The sequence below is a fragment of the Silurus meridionalis genome, chromosome 11 (assembly GCF_014805685.1).
Source record: "Silurus meridionalis isolate SWU-2019-XX chromosome 11, ASM1480568v1, whole genome shotgun sequence".
Taxonomy (NCBI): Eukaryota; Metazoa; Chordata; class Actinopteri; order Siluriformes; family Siluridae; genus Silurus; species Silurus meridionalis.
This window is the reverse complement of record NC_060894.1, coordinates 15,842,775-15,860,036: the sequence shown is the minus strand read 5'-3', so window position 1 is coordinate 15,860,036 and position 17,262 is coordinate 15,842,775. Positions and strand designations below refer to the sequence as shown.

The following is a 17,262-nucleotide window of genomic DNA, read 5'->3' as shown; positions in this document are numbered from 1 at the left end:
TAGCAGCTTGATGGTGTGGGAATTTCAACCCGTGACCTTCTGATCAGAAGTCTAACCATTGACATACCGCATACCCAGGAAGTGTGACTTGTAATAAATCAAAAAGGAAGAATGACTGAATGCATATTGAAACAAAGAGACATACTTCACCCAACACTTAAATCTGTAACAGATTTTGTTTCTGTATCTGTCATTTAGCCATTTAATTAGCCATTTTTACAAATCACCTTCGCTGCAATCATTTCTACTTTTGTGCATGTGACTCTGGCATTTCAGTATTAATTGAATAGTCTTAAAACGAAAGACAACCGATGATTCATAGAAATGCATATGTCTAAAATGATTCACAAGCATTCTTAAGTAATGCATCATTTTTTTTTCTAAATGCCCAGCTTCTCACTCATAGTATCATCATTCTTGAAAAAACATTCCCATGTGACTTCTTTATTCTCTCCACCTTGTACTGTAAGCATATAATGGACAGAAAAAAGTAGAAGATAAAATACCACCATTAGAGCAACCCTTTTACTTGATTACCATGTATATCTTATGAAAATGAAGATATTTTGTGTCAGGAGAATCAACTAAACCATACTTGTAATAAATCTTGATAGTAAACCGTCAAGGACACAGTCAGGTACATTTCCTAAAATTTCACACAAATATGTGCGAACAAAAGTAAACCTCAGCTGTATTTTACAGTCAGGCCTACTGCTTACAGAGTTATTTAAACAACCCGGTGAATAAACAATTTTTCGACTTGGAAAAGGTCACAAAAAAATCACGTCTTATTACAGTGATTTATTTGGCTGACATGCACACTGTGACTTGATGTGTCTCGATGCCTAATAGTGTGTGCCTAATGATGGAATTAATTAACACTAATGCCATTCACAGCTAGACAAGGAAATGAGGGGTGTGCTACCATGAAATGCTACGGAAAGACATTATTACTAATCCTGAAGCAAACTGTAACTGTATGAAAGAGTCTGTACTGATACACTGAGAGAGACATAGCAAACTTTTGCACACAGATGAACCCAGAAATAGAAATGTGTCTGACCCAAAGAAAAAGCAGGAGGGAGGATTTTACTCTCATGCAGGATGGAAAGAGCAGTCAGATACAATGCTTAGGGACCTACGTTCATTAATATGAGTGCATGCTGTGGGCTCCCATGGTGTGGTATGAAGTGTTTACAATGTTTAGTCATTCATTCTTAGTACCTGCTTTATTCTGGTTATCTTCATTGTGGCTCAATGACTAATTCAATTCAATTGTAATTCAGGTATTTTTCACACAATTTAAAAAGGGGTTTACCCTTTTTTTATATGTACAGTACACTGACCAGGCATGACTTCAATATCCACCTTCTTAACTTGTCTTGTCTAAGCCTGTCTGTTGGATCTGAAGCTAAAAAATCCATCAAAGATTAAATAAAAAAAAAAACATTTAAAATGTTTCATAAAAATTAGCTGTCACAGTCGTCTTGCTATCACAATTTGGCCCTTGTCAAACTTGTGCTATTGGTTTAAAATTTCTGTGGGAGGGATTTGTCAAATGGTCTGTGAAACTTTGTGCGAAATGGGCGGAATTGATCAAACTGTTCGTGGAATTGAGTATTATGGATTAAATTATGGAAATGATCAAACTGTCTGTAGATGTGGGAGGGATTGGTCATACTGTCTAGGGATTGGTTAGACGGTTGGCTTCAATGTGCTGAATTGGTCTTTCTGCAAAAGTTTGTCATGTTTCATGTAGGACTGGGAGTTGTATGTATTTCTATAAATGTATTTTGCTCGAGTGTACGCTGTTGATTGTTTTCTGCAGGACTGGGTGGGATTATTCGTGTTTTCTGCAGAAGTGGGTAGGATTAGTCATGTTTTCTGCAGAAGTCAGTATGAATATCTGAGGAGTTCACACCCCTAAGCCAACCTGCTTTAGTAAGCAGTGCCAGTTTGTAGTAAAGTGATATGCTGTAGAAAATGCTGTGTGGCAATGTTTCAGAATTTGTGCATATGCATTCATGAGAAATATTCTTAATGACTGGTAACATGCAGTCAGTTTCCTTAAAAAGAGATAAAAAATGTCACCTAATGTCATAGTAATGACTTATTATTTGCTTCTTGTCTTAGTAGTGCACTAAGGTTTCGAATCCTGAGCTAATGACTGTCAGACAATTACTGTTGGGCCCTGGAGCATGGCCCCTAACTCTCAACTGCTCGATTTGTATGAAGGCAGTGAACAAATATGTACATTTCCAAAATTCAAGGTTTTTTGTTTTGTTTTTCAGAGGGTGTATGCTGAATTTATTGTTTACTGGTTTTAAACCAATGTATCAGCTAATTAAATGATCTCTTACACAATGAGATAATAAAAATGTATTGTAGAATTTTCAATTTGTTTTGGTTTGTTGGTCTGTGATGGATTTGTGACTCATTCAGACCTACATACAGGTATACACCTGCCTCACAACCATATTTCTGAAATAGATTATAATCCACTGAAAAAGGTGATCAGATTAAAGAATGAATGAGTAAGTAAATGCCTGAATGAATGTGTCATTGGTTTTATGGTTGGTTGGATGTTTCATTTGTTGTTATAATATTGTGTTTTAGCTTCATTCATAAAATAATTTGTTGGAAAACTCTGAAAAAAAATGCACTCTTTTGTTGGATTCTACATGAAACCTTTAAGGGTTTTCCTGGGGGGGGAAAGTGAAGAACCATTTGATAATGAAATATAAAAGTAATTACCAGCTTCTGACTTGTAAAAAAAAAAACAACATTTGAAAATAAATCATGGTGGCCTCAGAAGAAGTTTGTGGCATATGGTGGTGATATTAGATGAGCGGCATAAAATCTAATAAGTATCACTGTAATATAATTTTAAGAGTGACCAATAAATGATAAAATCACAAAGGAATTGGGCAGTGAATGACTAGAAGAAAGTTTGCAGCAGGAAAGGTTGGAGATTTATTCTGGGTGAAAGGAATACTAAACCAACTTAGCTACCATTCCATAGATCAACACCATGCAATTCCATCTGGAGTGAGGTTAATTGAAACCAACTTCACCATTCAACAAGACAATGAAGTCTATGTCCAAGCTTTTTGAGTTATTTAGAAAGTAAACAGTCGGCTGGAGTGTTATCTGTCATGGAAGGGCCTGCCAAGCACCACACTTAAATCCTATTGAACTGCTCTGAGATCACAAGGTCAGAAAGAAATCCCCAACTAACCAAGAACACTTTTTGCACGTTTTACAAGAGACATGGCAAAGTATTTTAGTTGAATATTTCAAGAAAGGAACAGTGGCGATGTTAAGTGTGTAAAGACGGTATTCATACTAAGGGAGACTTTTCCAATGAAAATAAAAGTTTTACATTTATTGTATTAAAGTAAATCTTTATACAAAATCTATTGTGTGTATGTGTGTATGTGTGTGTGTGTGTGTGTATATATATATATATATATATATATATATATATATATATATATATATATATATATATATATATATATATATATATATAAATAGAGAGAGAGAGAGAGAGAGAGAGAGAGAAACAGTTGTGTGGTTTTAAATAAACTATATATATATATATATATATATATATATATATATATATATATATATATATATATATATATATATATATATATATATATATCCCAAAATGTATCTCTGTGTGTGTGTGTGTGTGTGTGTGTGTACGTGCGCGATGTGGCTTCTTTTTTTCAATGGCTTCTTTATAGGACTTTCCGATTTTTGAAGTCTCCGCCCGTACGCCCGTATGTATCCATGACTACGCCGGTGTGGGCGGGGCTGTGGGCGGGGCGCCGGAACGCCAACTCAAAGTCCGGTCCCCAGTCGGCGCTCCTTCATCAGTCGGCTCTCAGTTCGGCGCTCAGTGTACACACGCGCTCTTCGCTCCTCAAACTTCATTGTCTTGTCTGGGGGTTACAGAAGCTCGTCTTTCTTCCCGCAGCTTTGCTTTGAGAAAGAAAAAAAAACTGCTCACCAAACTCAAAGATCTGATCGACCTGCTGGTGTTTGTGGACTCAGGAGCCCCCGGAGCTTTTGCCAGGATGCGTTCCGTTTTCTGTCTCGGTGCCTTCTTGGCTGTTGTGATGTTTCCTCCAGGTAAGCAGCGGTGATCATTTGTTTTTCTATCTTGATGTACACTTACCTACGTAATAACACGTGAAACGTCAACAGGTAGACTCATGAACACGCTTTTTTCTGACTTGACACTTGGGGAGATTTGACAGAAATAAACAATCCTGGTAAATAGAAAGATTCTGCGCTTTATTATTGAGAAGAACTACAGGAAATATGGCACAATAACGCAGAATAGACCATGTGGCAGTGTAGTGTGGACAGGATCAGTATACTGGGGGGATTTAGGGGAAATCCGAATCAGGTGAAACACAGTGTACACAGGATGCAGTGAATGATTAAGGAAATTATTCTTGTTGATCTGTTTTGCCAGTGTGGAATGTGTTATGAGAGACTGGTTGTTTATTAATAGATGTCCGACATTCTGCATTAGTTTCACTTTTAGCTGTTCCGCGTCCGCACCACCGCGCGCGCAGAGGGTTAGAGTGTGTGTGTGTGTGCGCGTGTGTGCGCGTGTGTGAGAGCGAAAGAGCGAGAAGGAGAGTGCGCACATGATCATTCAATGCGATCATACGTGTGTGTGTGTGATTAGTGAAGGTGTGTTTTACTGTCTTACAGTAACCAACCATTAGTTTATCATCTGACCTCACATGAGTCACCCATTCCTAAACTTCATATCCCTTATCTGTGTGTGTTTGTGTGTGAGTGTTTGTGTGTGTGTGTTTGCACAACATTTCAGTATTACACTCCAGGAGTGAGCGGGTTGGGGAGAACGGTGGTGGTAGGTGGTGGCTGCATCACGTTATTGAATCTTATCTTATGATAAAGGATGAGATTGTGAAGAACAAAGGCTCTTTGATCTCCTTTATTTGTCTTCCTCTTCCCACCTTTTTGTTGATCTGCTTTTGAAATAAAGGTGATCAATGTACACAATGTATCTCATCATCAATAACAGGATATGATGATCTTGACGCATGGATTTGGGTAACACGTTCGACGTTGGCAGTTGCTCGTCACACGCACAGAGGGCATGTTTGTGACTTGTGATAAATCATTTATTAAAAACAAAAAAGTGTTTCCTTTTTTTCTTTTACGCAAGAGTTTCACCCAGGTGATGTCATTGACATTGACATTTGATTTCTGAATACATTGCTAGAAAAAACAGGAACTGAATATAAACAGAGTGTGTGAGAAGTGTATTTAGAGGTGGAAAGTTAAAAAAAGTCTTCAATTCCGTCATTATTAGATGTGACTGTGCACGGAAAGCCCAGAACTGACAGAGGCAACCGTGAGCCAAAAGTCCCTTGATTTCCAGCTTTGGTGTAACATACACACAGAACCATTTATCATATGTTGGCAGAGATGAACCTTTTCAGGGTACTGCTATATGACAAACTATACAGGAAAACCCAAAGGGGTTCAGAAAATCCTTTCTTCCTATTCTCATATACCTTTTCTTCTAGTGCAGGTACTGAATTGGCTTTTATGTAAGTGTGCCTTATGACTGAATTATTTTTTTTCACATTCTGTCACTTACAAAAGCACCATATTTTTATAGTTTATGAGGAAATTGTGCAGCGCAACGTCACGTGGCAGGAAAACGAGCTCCTCGTGAAATCCTGTTAGACTCCTTGTTATGGTGCGATAAAATGTCAGCGTCTGTTTTAAAAAAAAAAATGCTTTCAGAAAAGAACCAGGTTTTAATATACGTTTGCTTTCTTGATGAGTAGAGAGCAAAGGGCGATATGTCTTTAGGCCCTTCGCAGGCAAATGAATGGGCGTGGTCGCTTTTAATTTGCTTTAGTTTTTATGTTTGTTATTTAAGGACTGGTTAGGCGGGCGTTCTATTTTCCATAACATGCTTTCAAGCTTTTCTTGAGTGATGAAAAATACGATCAGTTTTTTTTTTTTTTCCACGATTGAAAGAAAAGTTACTTGACTGGGTCAAGCAGACACTTTGAAAACAGCTTGCATCACCCACTGGCCTTAGGTTTCTTGGCTGTGCCCTTCCCTTGACTCGACTCTATTTGTTTAAAGGCCATTGTTTCTGAAGTGCTGTCAGAGGGAGCAGATCAATCTTGCCTTTATGGAGGGAGACATTATTTTTGGTTCCAGCGTAGCAGGATTAAAGGTGCGCTGCCACCCTTGGAACTCCGAAGCTTGAGCATTCAATTAATTTCTTTCACACATGAGCCAAGCCCTCCCTCCGTACTACTGTTGGAATGAAAAAGCTGCCAGGTTTCACTCGTCTTTGGGGCACTCTTTAATTTGCTCGATTGTAAACAGCATAACTAATCTGCATGTTAAACGGGCCGCTGTTTGTGCACTGCTTTTACATCGAGATGGCACTTAGTCAGGACAATTGCGATTACACTTCGAGGCCAAATTTGCTGTTCGTCGACGTGAGAAAAGATACGTGATTCAGTGCCAAACTTGGTGTATTGTATGAAAATGGCTTTGAGTCAAGAAGAAATCTTTTGTGGCGGTGGGGGGATGTTTTGGTTATTGAAAAGGGTCTCAGAATGTTTCGGTGTCTTTTCCGCTTCTTAATTATGCGGTTTCACTCTGCTTATGTCATTTTGAATGGGATGCAAGTGGTGAGCATCGGAATAATAATTCAAATGAAGCGTTGAAAGTACCCAAGTTTAAGAGAGGAGAGAGACAGATGGAGAAATATGGAGCAAAAGAAAGGAAAATAGAGACAGACAGAGACAGCAGGGGATAGACGGAGAACTAGAGGAGAAAGGAAAGTAAGGGAGAGAGAGAGAGAGAGAGAGAGAGAGAGAGAGAGAGAGAAATGTACTAGGGGAATAAATTTGAAAATTTTAATTCCTTCATGCTTAGACAGATATGACAGTTATGAACTGCTTCAGATCCAGCGAGAAGCCATACAGAACAAAAATTATGCGGTTAGAAATTCTTTAACATTTGCATATTCATTTCTGTAGCTAAAGTGTTACCAGCCAGTGGGAGTGGGTGTGGGCATGATGGAGGAAAAGCCTCGCAGCTTTGTGCTGTCTGTTCCTTGTGCTTTTCCGAATAACGATGATGATTGTATAAAAGCGAACGGTTTCATGAGACCGAATATGTGTGGACATCACTCAGTCAGATTTTTCGCTGTGTATTGTTTGGGCTTCATGCACTTAAGCCATCCATCCACATTTCCTTAAAGTCAGGCATCCATTATTGCATTACTTATTCATGCGTCAGCAGGCAGACCTCAGCACCCTTAATGCCACGGCGTCAGAGCTGGCTTTTACAGTAATTTCTTCTGTCCATTGGATAAATGAGGCATCTGCTTTTTTTTCCAGAGCTCCTCACTCACTTTCACACACACACACACACACACACACACACACACACACACACACACACACACACACACACACACACACACAAGGTGTTGCTGCCTGTCCAGTGAGTTTGTTCTTCTGTCGTCTGCTAATGGATTAATTAAAGCCCTGGAAATGAAGAACCTGCTGCCTGTACTTTCCTTAAGCACAACCTATCTGAACTTATCCATTCTAGTGCTTCCCCTCTTTCTTTTTCTTCATCCATACAGTACCAGTTTAATGCCACTCTCCAAAATGCTTTTACCATGCCTGTAATGCCACAGTTCTCTCTCTCTCTCTCTCTCTCTCTCTCTCTCTCTCTCTCTCTCTCTCTCTCTCTCTCTCTCTGTATATATACATATATAAAATCCATAACTGACATAGTCAACATCACACTTTAGAAATACATATAAAGCAGCTACCAATGCGATACGTTACAGTGCGATCCGATTTCATTTCAGTTCGTTTTAACACAATGCGATTCAATGTAATACGATGCAATGGGGAAAAAACAGGCATACAGACCTTTTGTAAAAAGTTTTTAAATAAAAACAGATGTTCTTTTTCCGTTCTGTCTCCGATGCAGCTCTACCTCTGCCATGTTAATCTATATTCTATGTGACTCTCAGGACGCAGCTAAGTCTCCGTAGTGTTGTGATACATGTTCTTATAACAGCAGTGGTGCTGAGAGAACGCGTGCGGGAAACAATTTAGCGAGGAGAAATCCATCTACATATTAAATATTGGTCACAAATTATTGGTTACTTTCTAGATAATAAAAGTATAGCACATCTTTTAATAATCGGATGTTAATAAATCGTTTTTTATTGATGCAAATATGTTCAAAACGATGCATCACAATACAAATGGCAAATATATATATATATATATATATATATATATATATATATATATATATATATATATATATATATATGCGTGCCACACAGTGAAGACAACTTTATTGTCAGAGTGCAGTCTGATAAATGACCGTGACTGTGTTTGCTTTTGAATGGGGGAAAAAATTTTCCCTTTGGCAGTCAGCAGATGCAGTATATTGCTTTGTCTTTATATGTTTATTCATGTGTGCTGGGTAATGATGTGAGGCAGAATTTCTGGACTTGCTGATGAAGAGGAAATTCCCATCGTCACATTCAGGTCAGCTTGGAAATTTGCCATTTCGCCCGTACCACTGTACTCTGAAAACAGTAGCTTATACAGAAGACAGCAATCTGACATAATTCCAAATGTCACCAAAGCTCCTCAGGGCTGCCCCTTTGCTGGATGTCAGGACACAGTTAAAAACAATCGATAGCCATCAGGACAAATCTTCACTTACCAAGACTTCCACACTGTAGCTAGTTAAAGAGTAAAAAAAAAAATTGAGCTTGTAGGAACATAGTGCAACATAGTGATTTTCACGCTCACACGTGCCAGTCATCAGCCACCGTCAGTGTGCACCTTTTTGAAAATGTGAGGACTTAATTGGATACGTTTGAGTCTGTGTGATATAATTAACTGAGAAGAATATATACCAAAAATGTTGTAAAAATCTGTCAGCAGGCGCTATGTGCCTGTAATCACTTTCGGGCAGCCGAATTTTCCACTTTCTGTCTTTAATAAAAAGTCATTTCACTTTGCGCCTGGAGGAGCAGTGTTTAAGGAGCTGTAACTTGGCTGCCTTCGACTGCGTTTGTACGTTTACTGGTTGTTAATATACACATATTGATGTTGAAGTCGATGGGCAGGTCAGGGGATAAGCATTGATTGTACAATTAAGCTCACGAACATGTATCTGCACTCTTCGGCTGTATCTTATTGGCGTACTGCTTCAATGTGTGGGGCCGTTTGGTCTTAGCTGACTTTAAGCAGCTATTATGTGGTTGGTAGAGTCTCATTTATATGCTTGTTGACTGAGACTGGGTTATAAATCAAGCCATGTCTGGAGCGGCTTCATTGATTGTCTGGAAGATAATGCTGCTAATTGCGCACATCGTTTTCAGTGTTGTACCACACAGGGCCTTGGATCTCAGTGCTGATGTAACCTACGCTGATTTATAACTTGTTCTATCCGTTCTGTGGCTATTTAGTTATTAATGTTTAATGTATGTCTTGGTATTTATATCTTTTCCAGAAAAGGTCACATATCACAGTAGGAGATTTTTTTCCCCCTCCCCCTCCTCCTGCCTCTTAAAATCAAATCCTGTCAAATATCCAGCTGAAGATTTGAGTATATCAATTCAGTTTGACATTCAAAGTAGGCCAACCTTTTTAGGCAGCCATGGAGATGCAAGATAACTGGATGACTGGCTTTTGCAGGCTTTTGCTTTGATGGTGTCTGTGATGCGCATATTGCATTTCTCCATGCTTTACCTGCCACTCTCTTTTCCTTAAGTGACACTTTGAACTCAAAATGGCATGATTAAGTTCCCACCACCCTCTTTTTCTTTTCTCACCCGGCAGCCACCTCAAACCTTTTTTTTTTTCTTTCTGCGCTTAGATTTGTGCTTCATGTGTCTAAGTAGAGAGTATGTAAATGCTTGTATGAGCAGGTACAGGGATGGAATTGATGGAAAGAATTGATGGAAAGAACCTTAAAAATTGTTCTTTCCATCAATGCTCTGGTTTTCCCTACCATAAAAACGGAGCTAGTATGGTCATTTCCACTATACTATTTTAAATCGTTTATTGAATTGTAAATATTAAATAAGAAAAAACTATTAAATCAACTCGTCACTATATTGAGACTGCTGTTGTGAGTTTTTAGTCAGTGTTTCTAATCACGAGACCAGACAATGTGGGCAGATGAGAATAACACAGTAAAGTCATATGATGAAACTGTTTACTTCAATTGTGCCTCCACTCTGTGTTCTTTCCAAATTCAGATCAGTGCGTTTGCCTTTTAGCCTTCGATTGAGGAACAGATACACTAGTTCCTCTGTTTAAAGTAAAAGCCACATGCTAAAGAGTCCTATGCATATATTTCCTGTAATGGTACAGCCCTGACGTCTTCCCTACGTAGATGTAGCTGTGTGGGCTGAGTAAAAAAAAAAAAACTCCCTGTCCAGGCTTCATCCTAATTATTATTCATAAGATTCTTGTGAATTGTCTGGCATTTTCATTCAGTGAAATGTATCCACTACCCACTAATCTACACAAAAAATGTAATAGTCATATGCGATTAATTTATTTGTTCAGGTTTGCTGAGAAACAGCCATTAAAAAAAGGGATGTTCGCCTGAGTATTACATAGTAATGCTATTGACAGAAGAAGTCTAGTCCTGGACCAAATTGGATTGTGTCTGGAAGCCTAGTCTATTATGTCTGTCCTGTGTGGAAGGCCGGGTCGATGCCATTTATCTCTCCCGTGTGGCTTATCGCGCTACATAACACTAATGAAACAGGGTCAAACGGTATCCCCCGGCCGCTCAGAGCCGTCCGCCCCCGACTTTGTACTTGTGTTTTATTACCACTTTCTAAATGAGGCTTTTGAAAGTTGAACTGTTGTCTTCTCTGTGTACTGAATACGACCATTGCCATGATTTAAGAGTTGATTAGTAGGATAAAAAAAACCCAGATTTACCAAGATTAGCAAATTTGACAGCTTTATTCCTGAGTGGGAGAGGGAGGATGAGTTCAACTATGGGTTTTATAGAATGTTAAGGAGCCTGTGTTACCAGACTTAATTAAGGTTCGAATTGCAAGGGCAAGCCCAATAAAAAAAAAAAGCTGCAGGAAGGAGTTATTACACTTTCTGTAGTTAACATTCTTCCTCAATTACACGAAATGGGCTTTAATTAAAGATCGCACATAAATTCTTTTGTACATTAAGGCTATATGCTGCCTTCCTTTTTTTTTTTTTGGCTAAAATGAAGAACGTCGCATGATAGCTCGCATGCGGTAATGTGCCATTGCCGGTTTTTACCACTAATGCATTCTGTAGTCACAGAGTGAATGATTATGGCAGCCAGCCGCTGAGCTCGACTCCCACAAGGCCGAGAGAGAGATGCATCCTTTCATGCGATAAATTAGTTGCAGCCCCTGCGTACCATTCAAGCACTGTTGTGCTGGAGAAAGTTGAAGAGTAGAGAAAGTTAAGAGTAAGGCACGTGTGGTTCATTGGCCCAGGATCACACAAACGGTTGCAGGAATTCTAATGAGCTAGAGCATTTTAAGCTGAAATGTTCTTATATGAATTAAATGAAATGCATTCAAGATGCCTAATAGGGGTCTGTAGAAATTTACACTATAGATACTGTTGGGGTTCTTTCTCTCTCTCTCTCTCTCTCTCTCTCTCTCTCTCTCTCTCTCTCTCTCTCTCTCTCTCTCTCTCTCTCTCTCTCCAGTATGGCATGTTCCAGCAGATGCAGGCTTGTAGCCTTAGGCTGTCTTTCATGAGCTTTTGGAATTCTGCCCCTTGCAACTGACTGTCTATTTGTCTCTTAGCAGTATACTTCGCAGAGTTGGGTTTGTTTTCCCAGAGAACCACACGTGGCAAAATTTGATGTCTATGAATTTTAAATTCTGAAGAGAACATTTGAGAACATCTAAGAGAAGGGATGAAGTGGCAGACTTTACTGAGTCTTCTCTGTACTTTTACTTCAAAAGCTAAGCTTAGGTATAATCTGGTTTGAATTTAGACCTATCTGTTCTGCCATTGGGTGGTTCTTTTCCTTTAGAATCCGGCAAAAAGTATTCCTTTTGGTGTAACAGCATTCTCTAAAATGGAGACTGAACAGCAAACCCAAACAGGTGAATTGGTTATATAGAAGAAATGAACAATAAAAGAACAATAAAAACCTCAATATTACTGCTAGGCCTATTGCAGTATTGCACCTATTGCCTATTGCTGGTCCATGGCAATGCAATTTAAAATATCCCTTAATGTCACGCCATTTAAAACCATTTCCTTAGCACTGTGAATAGGGTTATAGGTGAGTAAAGCTTTTCTGACAATAGAAGACCACAGACGCTCCCTCTAGCATGTTCCTGTTCAAGGTTCTGGACAGATTACTCTGGAAAATCAAAGCTGGCATAAGTTGAACTTAGTTTGTTTGTCTGCTTATAGGGGCTGGTTTAAAATGTAAATAAAAAAATGTATATCTAAAAACTCTTTACTTCTGAAAAAGCTGCTTTGGGACAATGCCCATTTTTAAAAGCGCTATGCAAATGAAATAAAATTGAACTGTTTGCTCGCTCATTTTCCTTTTCCGCTTTTCCTGGTGAAAGTTGTAATGCCAACAGAGAGTGTTGAGATCAGCACACACTTCATCTAGTCACAGATTCAAGCTATTTTTGTTGGCTCTTCAGATAATCCCCAGCTAACTATAAGATTTGGTCAAAATTTTGCCAAAATCTCTTCTGGTAGAGTTTGGAGGAGTAGCCTTCTGTACTTGCAATCATATTATTTTGGTTACTACACAGAGTTTATGACCATAGCTGAGAACATAGCAACGCATACTGACCAGTAAACAGAGAGCTTTATACAGTATGCATATCTCCTGCCAGCATCATAGACCAGGACAAAGCAGACACTGCTCCTTGATTTCATTCAGCTGATCCAAGTCAAATAATCTACCTAAGACCCATTTGTGAAGTTAATAACACTTCTTATTGCTTACAGCAACCTTTCCAGCATGTGTACAAGATTTATGTTAGGGTTTTCTCACATCCTCACGCCTCCTTTGGCAAACGAAAATGAACTTGTGTGCCAAATGTTTTCCGATGGCACACTCTCCACTGACTAATATAAAGCTCCAAAGGGTGGGGCACATCTTCCAGCTGCTAGCTTTTGACCTTAAAAGGAGGTGCAGTCAAACTCGATAAGAACAGCTCGTGAGAAGTCTCCGAGCTCTTCTCTGTATCCCATATTTTAGGAGTTTAACTCAAAGCCCGTTCCTGCGGTGCAGCAGTGTCTTATGTGCTTAGAGGCTGTATTTGCAGGTGGGGAGCTTAAGAGTTTTTTCTCTCACCTGATCTCAGGCTCTCCTTTCTCTAAATTCACTTTTTTTTTTTTTTGCTGATGTCCAGAAGATTTCGCAGTGTGTTTTGGAAAGATAAGAAGCGTTGTGTGTGTGTGTTTTTTTTTTTTTTTTACCTCAGAGTGCCGCATTAATCATTCCCACATTCCGTCCAGGAGACAAAAGCAGCAAATATGCATGTGATTTGGGGAAAGAACACTGGTCTCATGACTACAGTTTGTTAGCAAAGTAATGAAATTGGGCCTGTAAATAAAAGCTCTGTTATATAGAAGATTTGAAAGACTTCACGATCTAAACATCCAAATAATTAAGAGTTTATTTTTAACATAGCACAGGGTGCTAGTGCCAGGATTTGTGGTTTAGTCATATCATTTTTCCATTGTCTTGGCGACACCTGAAATGCATTTCTACTTTTTTAACAATGGTCAGACTGAGCATGTATAAAAGCCACCAGAAGTCAAATCAGAATGTTCAAGTACATTGTGCTTTGCATCAGCTATGTTTATACTATCTTAGAACATTGATCCAATACAAAAAAGATGTGACTGTTCTCTTTGGTCAATAAAAATTACGGACTGCTTATTATCAAGCCAAAATATACGTTTGCTCTGTCTTTTTACTGTTTACTGTTGCTCATTTCACATCTGAAAAAATGGAATCTCTGCACCTACGTATGCTAGCGGGTTTTGTATACAGTACTACAGTACACAGTACACCCCCACCCCCTGCCTGCTGGGATTTCTGTGTTAGTCATGTTGGCATTTTATTGTCGTTGGTGTCTCAGCCAAGAACGACGTCAAGCTCTGACTTCCTGCAGAACTCGGTGTTGTAAAACTAGCATCATCCTTTTCCTTCTTTCCTGAACTATACAGTAGTTGCTTACTTAAGATTCAACACCATTCCGCGTCATTCTGCAGCGAGTTGGCGTTAAGGTCCAGATGTCATCATGGAACTTTTGATAGAACTATCGAAGACATAGTGCTTTAACCCTCATCTCTGTCTTTGTTTCTGCTCCTGTTCACCATTTTGCCTCTTGGGACACAAGACTTCATTCTCTCCTGTCAGACTCTTATTTTTGATTTTCCTCTCTGGATTGGCTGTAAACCTCAGACACCTTTTTTTATATTCATCTTCTTCAGGCTGACCTTAGTGGCCGAGTTTTTTTTTTTTTTCCTTCACGCCATCAAATTGTGCCGCTTCACAGAGAACAGCTGTCTTTCGGGGAAGTGGCAGCATTGTTCCATTCTCCGCATGTATCGCCCAACAGCTGAAACAAGCACTGTGACTCTTGGAGGCTATGTCTCTGAAGTGACATCTGGGTGACACTGTCCCATTGAGACCTGCTGAATGTTGTGTGTGTGTTAACCAGTCAGCTGTGAGTAATTCCCCGGACTCTGGCTGCTGCTGTAAAAGAAAGTTTCCACTCTGACAGAAGAGCTCCTTCCATATCAATATATATTATGGGCGTAACGGTACATACTGTATATTCATACCGAAATGTTTTAGTACAGGGCTTGCAGTACTAAATGCAATCCTTTTTACGTGCGGAACATAGTTCCCTCAGGAACGTATTCAGTGCCGGACCGCAAGTTTGTTTAGTCTCCACCTCCACTTTGAGCGCATAACACCCCTATATATATATATATATTATGTTGTGCTTACATAGAAATGAATGCCTTAATCAGAGGGCTCTTTATGAATCTTATTGAATGTGATGTCGGCTTTGTACTAAATGTCCTTCAGGTGTTTGGCTTTATTAAAACATGTGGTCCTGCTTTGTGTTCCTGGACTTGAAACAGGAGTGTGTGTTTAAAAAAAAAAAACCAACAACTCGTATTTTAAGCGTATGCTTTTTGTTGTAATCCAGTCCAGGGTGCCTTTCCGTTTGGGGGTAAGGGGTATTGTTTTTCTTTCTCGCTCCCTTTTTCCCTTTTTGTTTCTCTTTCTTGCTCTTTCTCATGCCAGCGTCTGCACTGCTTCGACTCACATGATTAAAACAACAAAGCAAAGCCGGATTTATCTCCTCTTACGGTTCAGAAGATTCTTCAGCTTGGCTTCTCTCCTTTCAAATGAAATTTCAAATGCTCTTGAAACAGCAGGTATTGCAGCCTGTAGGCAGTTTGCATCGGCTGGTATGTTTTTTTTTTTTTTTTTTACTTTTTTTCCACACTGTGCTTCTCAACTTGCCTGAAAAGGTGTCTTGGGCATGAAAGCACAAGGGGTAAAATGTTTGGTGGCTGTTTGAACATTGTCCACAGTTTGTTGTTGTTGTTGTTGTTGTTGTTGTTGCTTTCACCATTTTTGCAGGCACCGGGGCAGATCCCGGTGCTTATTCTAGGAATTAGATTTTAGACCTGGTGTGCTTTGATCCGCTTTTGATATCCCTCTGACAGTTTGTCAAAACACTTTTTTGCCATTTGGATAATCAGGGCTGACAACTGCAAAGCATGTGATAACAAGACAAAAATAAAAGCCATCCTCCGCAAAGGAAAGCAAGGCCATGTCAAAGGAATGAGTGTACATTCATGTCCATGTATATTTTATAGAATAAAACAGGGCTCTCTCTGGTCATCTGGTGAGCCAGTGTTTGGATGCTCACCTAGAAATGTATTTCTTAAAATGCTTTGTATAGAATTTCTATAACAAAATGTAAAAAAGCAGAGCGAAATAACACGTACGAAAGATCGACTCTAAACACGAACTAGTTTCTCTAACAGATTTTCTGATATCTAATGAAATATTAATAAATACAATTTAAATAGTCTAGCGGAGCTCCATGGACTATAGACTAGCTCAGAGCTAGATATCTTTTAAAGCTTCTCTTGTCTGAATTTGATCAATTTTTTTTTATTTCATATATGTTTCATGTGCATATTACATTCAAAATGACTGTAATAACTGATAACGTGAGGCACTGCTACGAAACAATTCACTTTAAATGTCTCAATTATAAAATAAACAATTAATATGAATAGTTAGCATTTAAAACTGTCAGAATTTTTAAGGATGAATGTTACTGTAGATAGACTTTAGTTGAATACCACTGCTGTAGAGAAAGTCCTTGTTATGAACTGAACTGCGGGACAGAATTCCTGTTGGACTTCTCGTGGACAGTGAAGATGCGCTGGGAAAAATCTCGCACATAAACGCACTTCATTATTATTTACACATGCACGGTGTCAGATGTTTGAGTCATCTCATCTCAGTGCACTGTGGAGTTTCACTCAGGTGAATGCTTTTATAAGTAACAGAGTTAAAACATATGGCACTTATAAAGGTTGCTTATTTTCCCTCCAGCGGCTCTTAACTACAAACAGATGCACGATGGCACATCAGCTCTCAGCGAGATAATGGAGAAAAATAAAGCAGTAGGGAAACAGCGAGAAGCACCCGTGACACAACTCTGTGTTTGTAACGTGATATTAAGTGAAGATCGTATTTTCATTTCGGAGGTTTTCGCCCAATGAACTGTGTTTCTTTTTTTGCTGGAGGTGCAGATGAACAGGGCCACCTGTCAAGCAGTCGGAGACGTAGGGGGAATCAAAAAGGATCTACAGTTATGAAGAAGCGGGTTCTGTGTCAGATCCCAATCTGAGCCCCTGCTTTTGTGTTCCTTTGAAGAAAGCGTGTCTTAAATCAAAGCATGTTTTGAAAAGGGAGATCATTATTAGAGCTGGGTGGCCTCTGGATTTTCACTGGATATATCAATGGTGGGCGAATGTATTAGTTATCGTTTGTTTGTTGTTCGTATATGGAATAGGAACGAGAGAGATCCTGCGCACCTATATCTGGGTGGTATACTTTTATGAAATGACATTCGTAGCACTCGTG

The 17,262-nt window shown here is 39.1% G+C and overlaps 1 protein-coding gene across 2 annotated transcripts in view; it reads left to right on the top strand.

The window, feature by feature from the left end:
* The first annotated feature begins 3,839 nt into the window (after positions 1–3,839).
* The window catches only part of alcama (activated leukocyte cell adhesion molecule a), a 70,300-nt gene continuing 56,877 nt past the window's right edge, over positions 3,840–17,262 (top strand). For both annotated transcript variants that reach the window (XM_046860991.1, XM_046860990.1), the window contains exon 1: positions 3,840–4,143. In XM_046860991.1, coding sequence (XP_046716947.1) covers positions 4,089–4,143 — 55 coding nt within the window. In that variant the 5' untranslated portion in view covers positions 3,840–4,088. The remainder of the gene's footprint in view (positions 4,144–17,262) is intronic.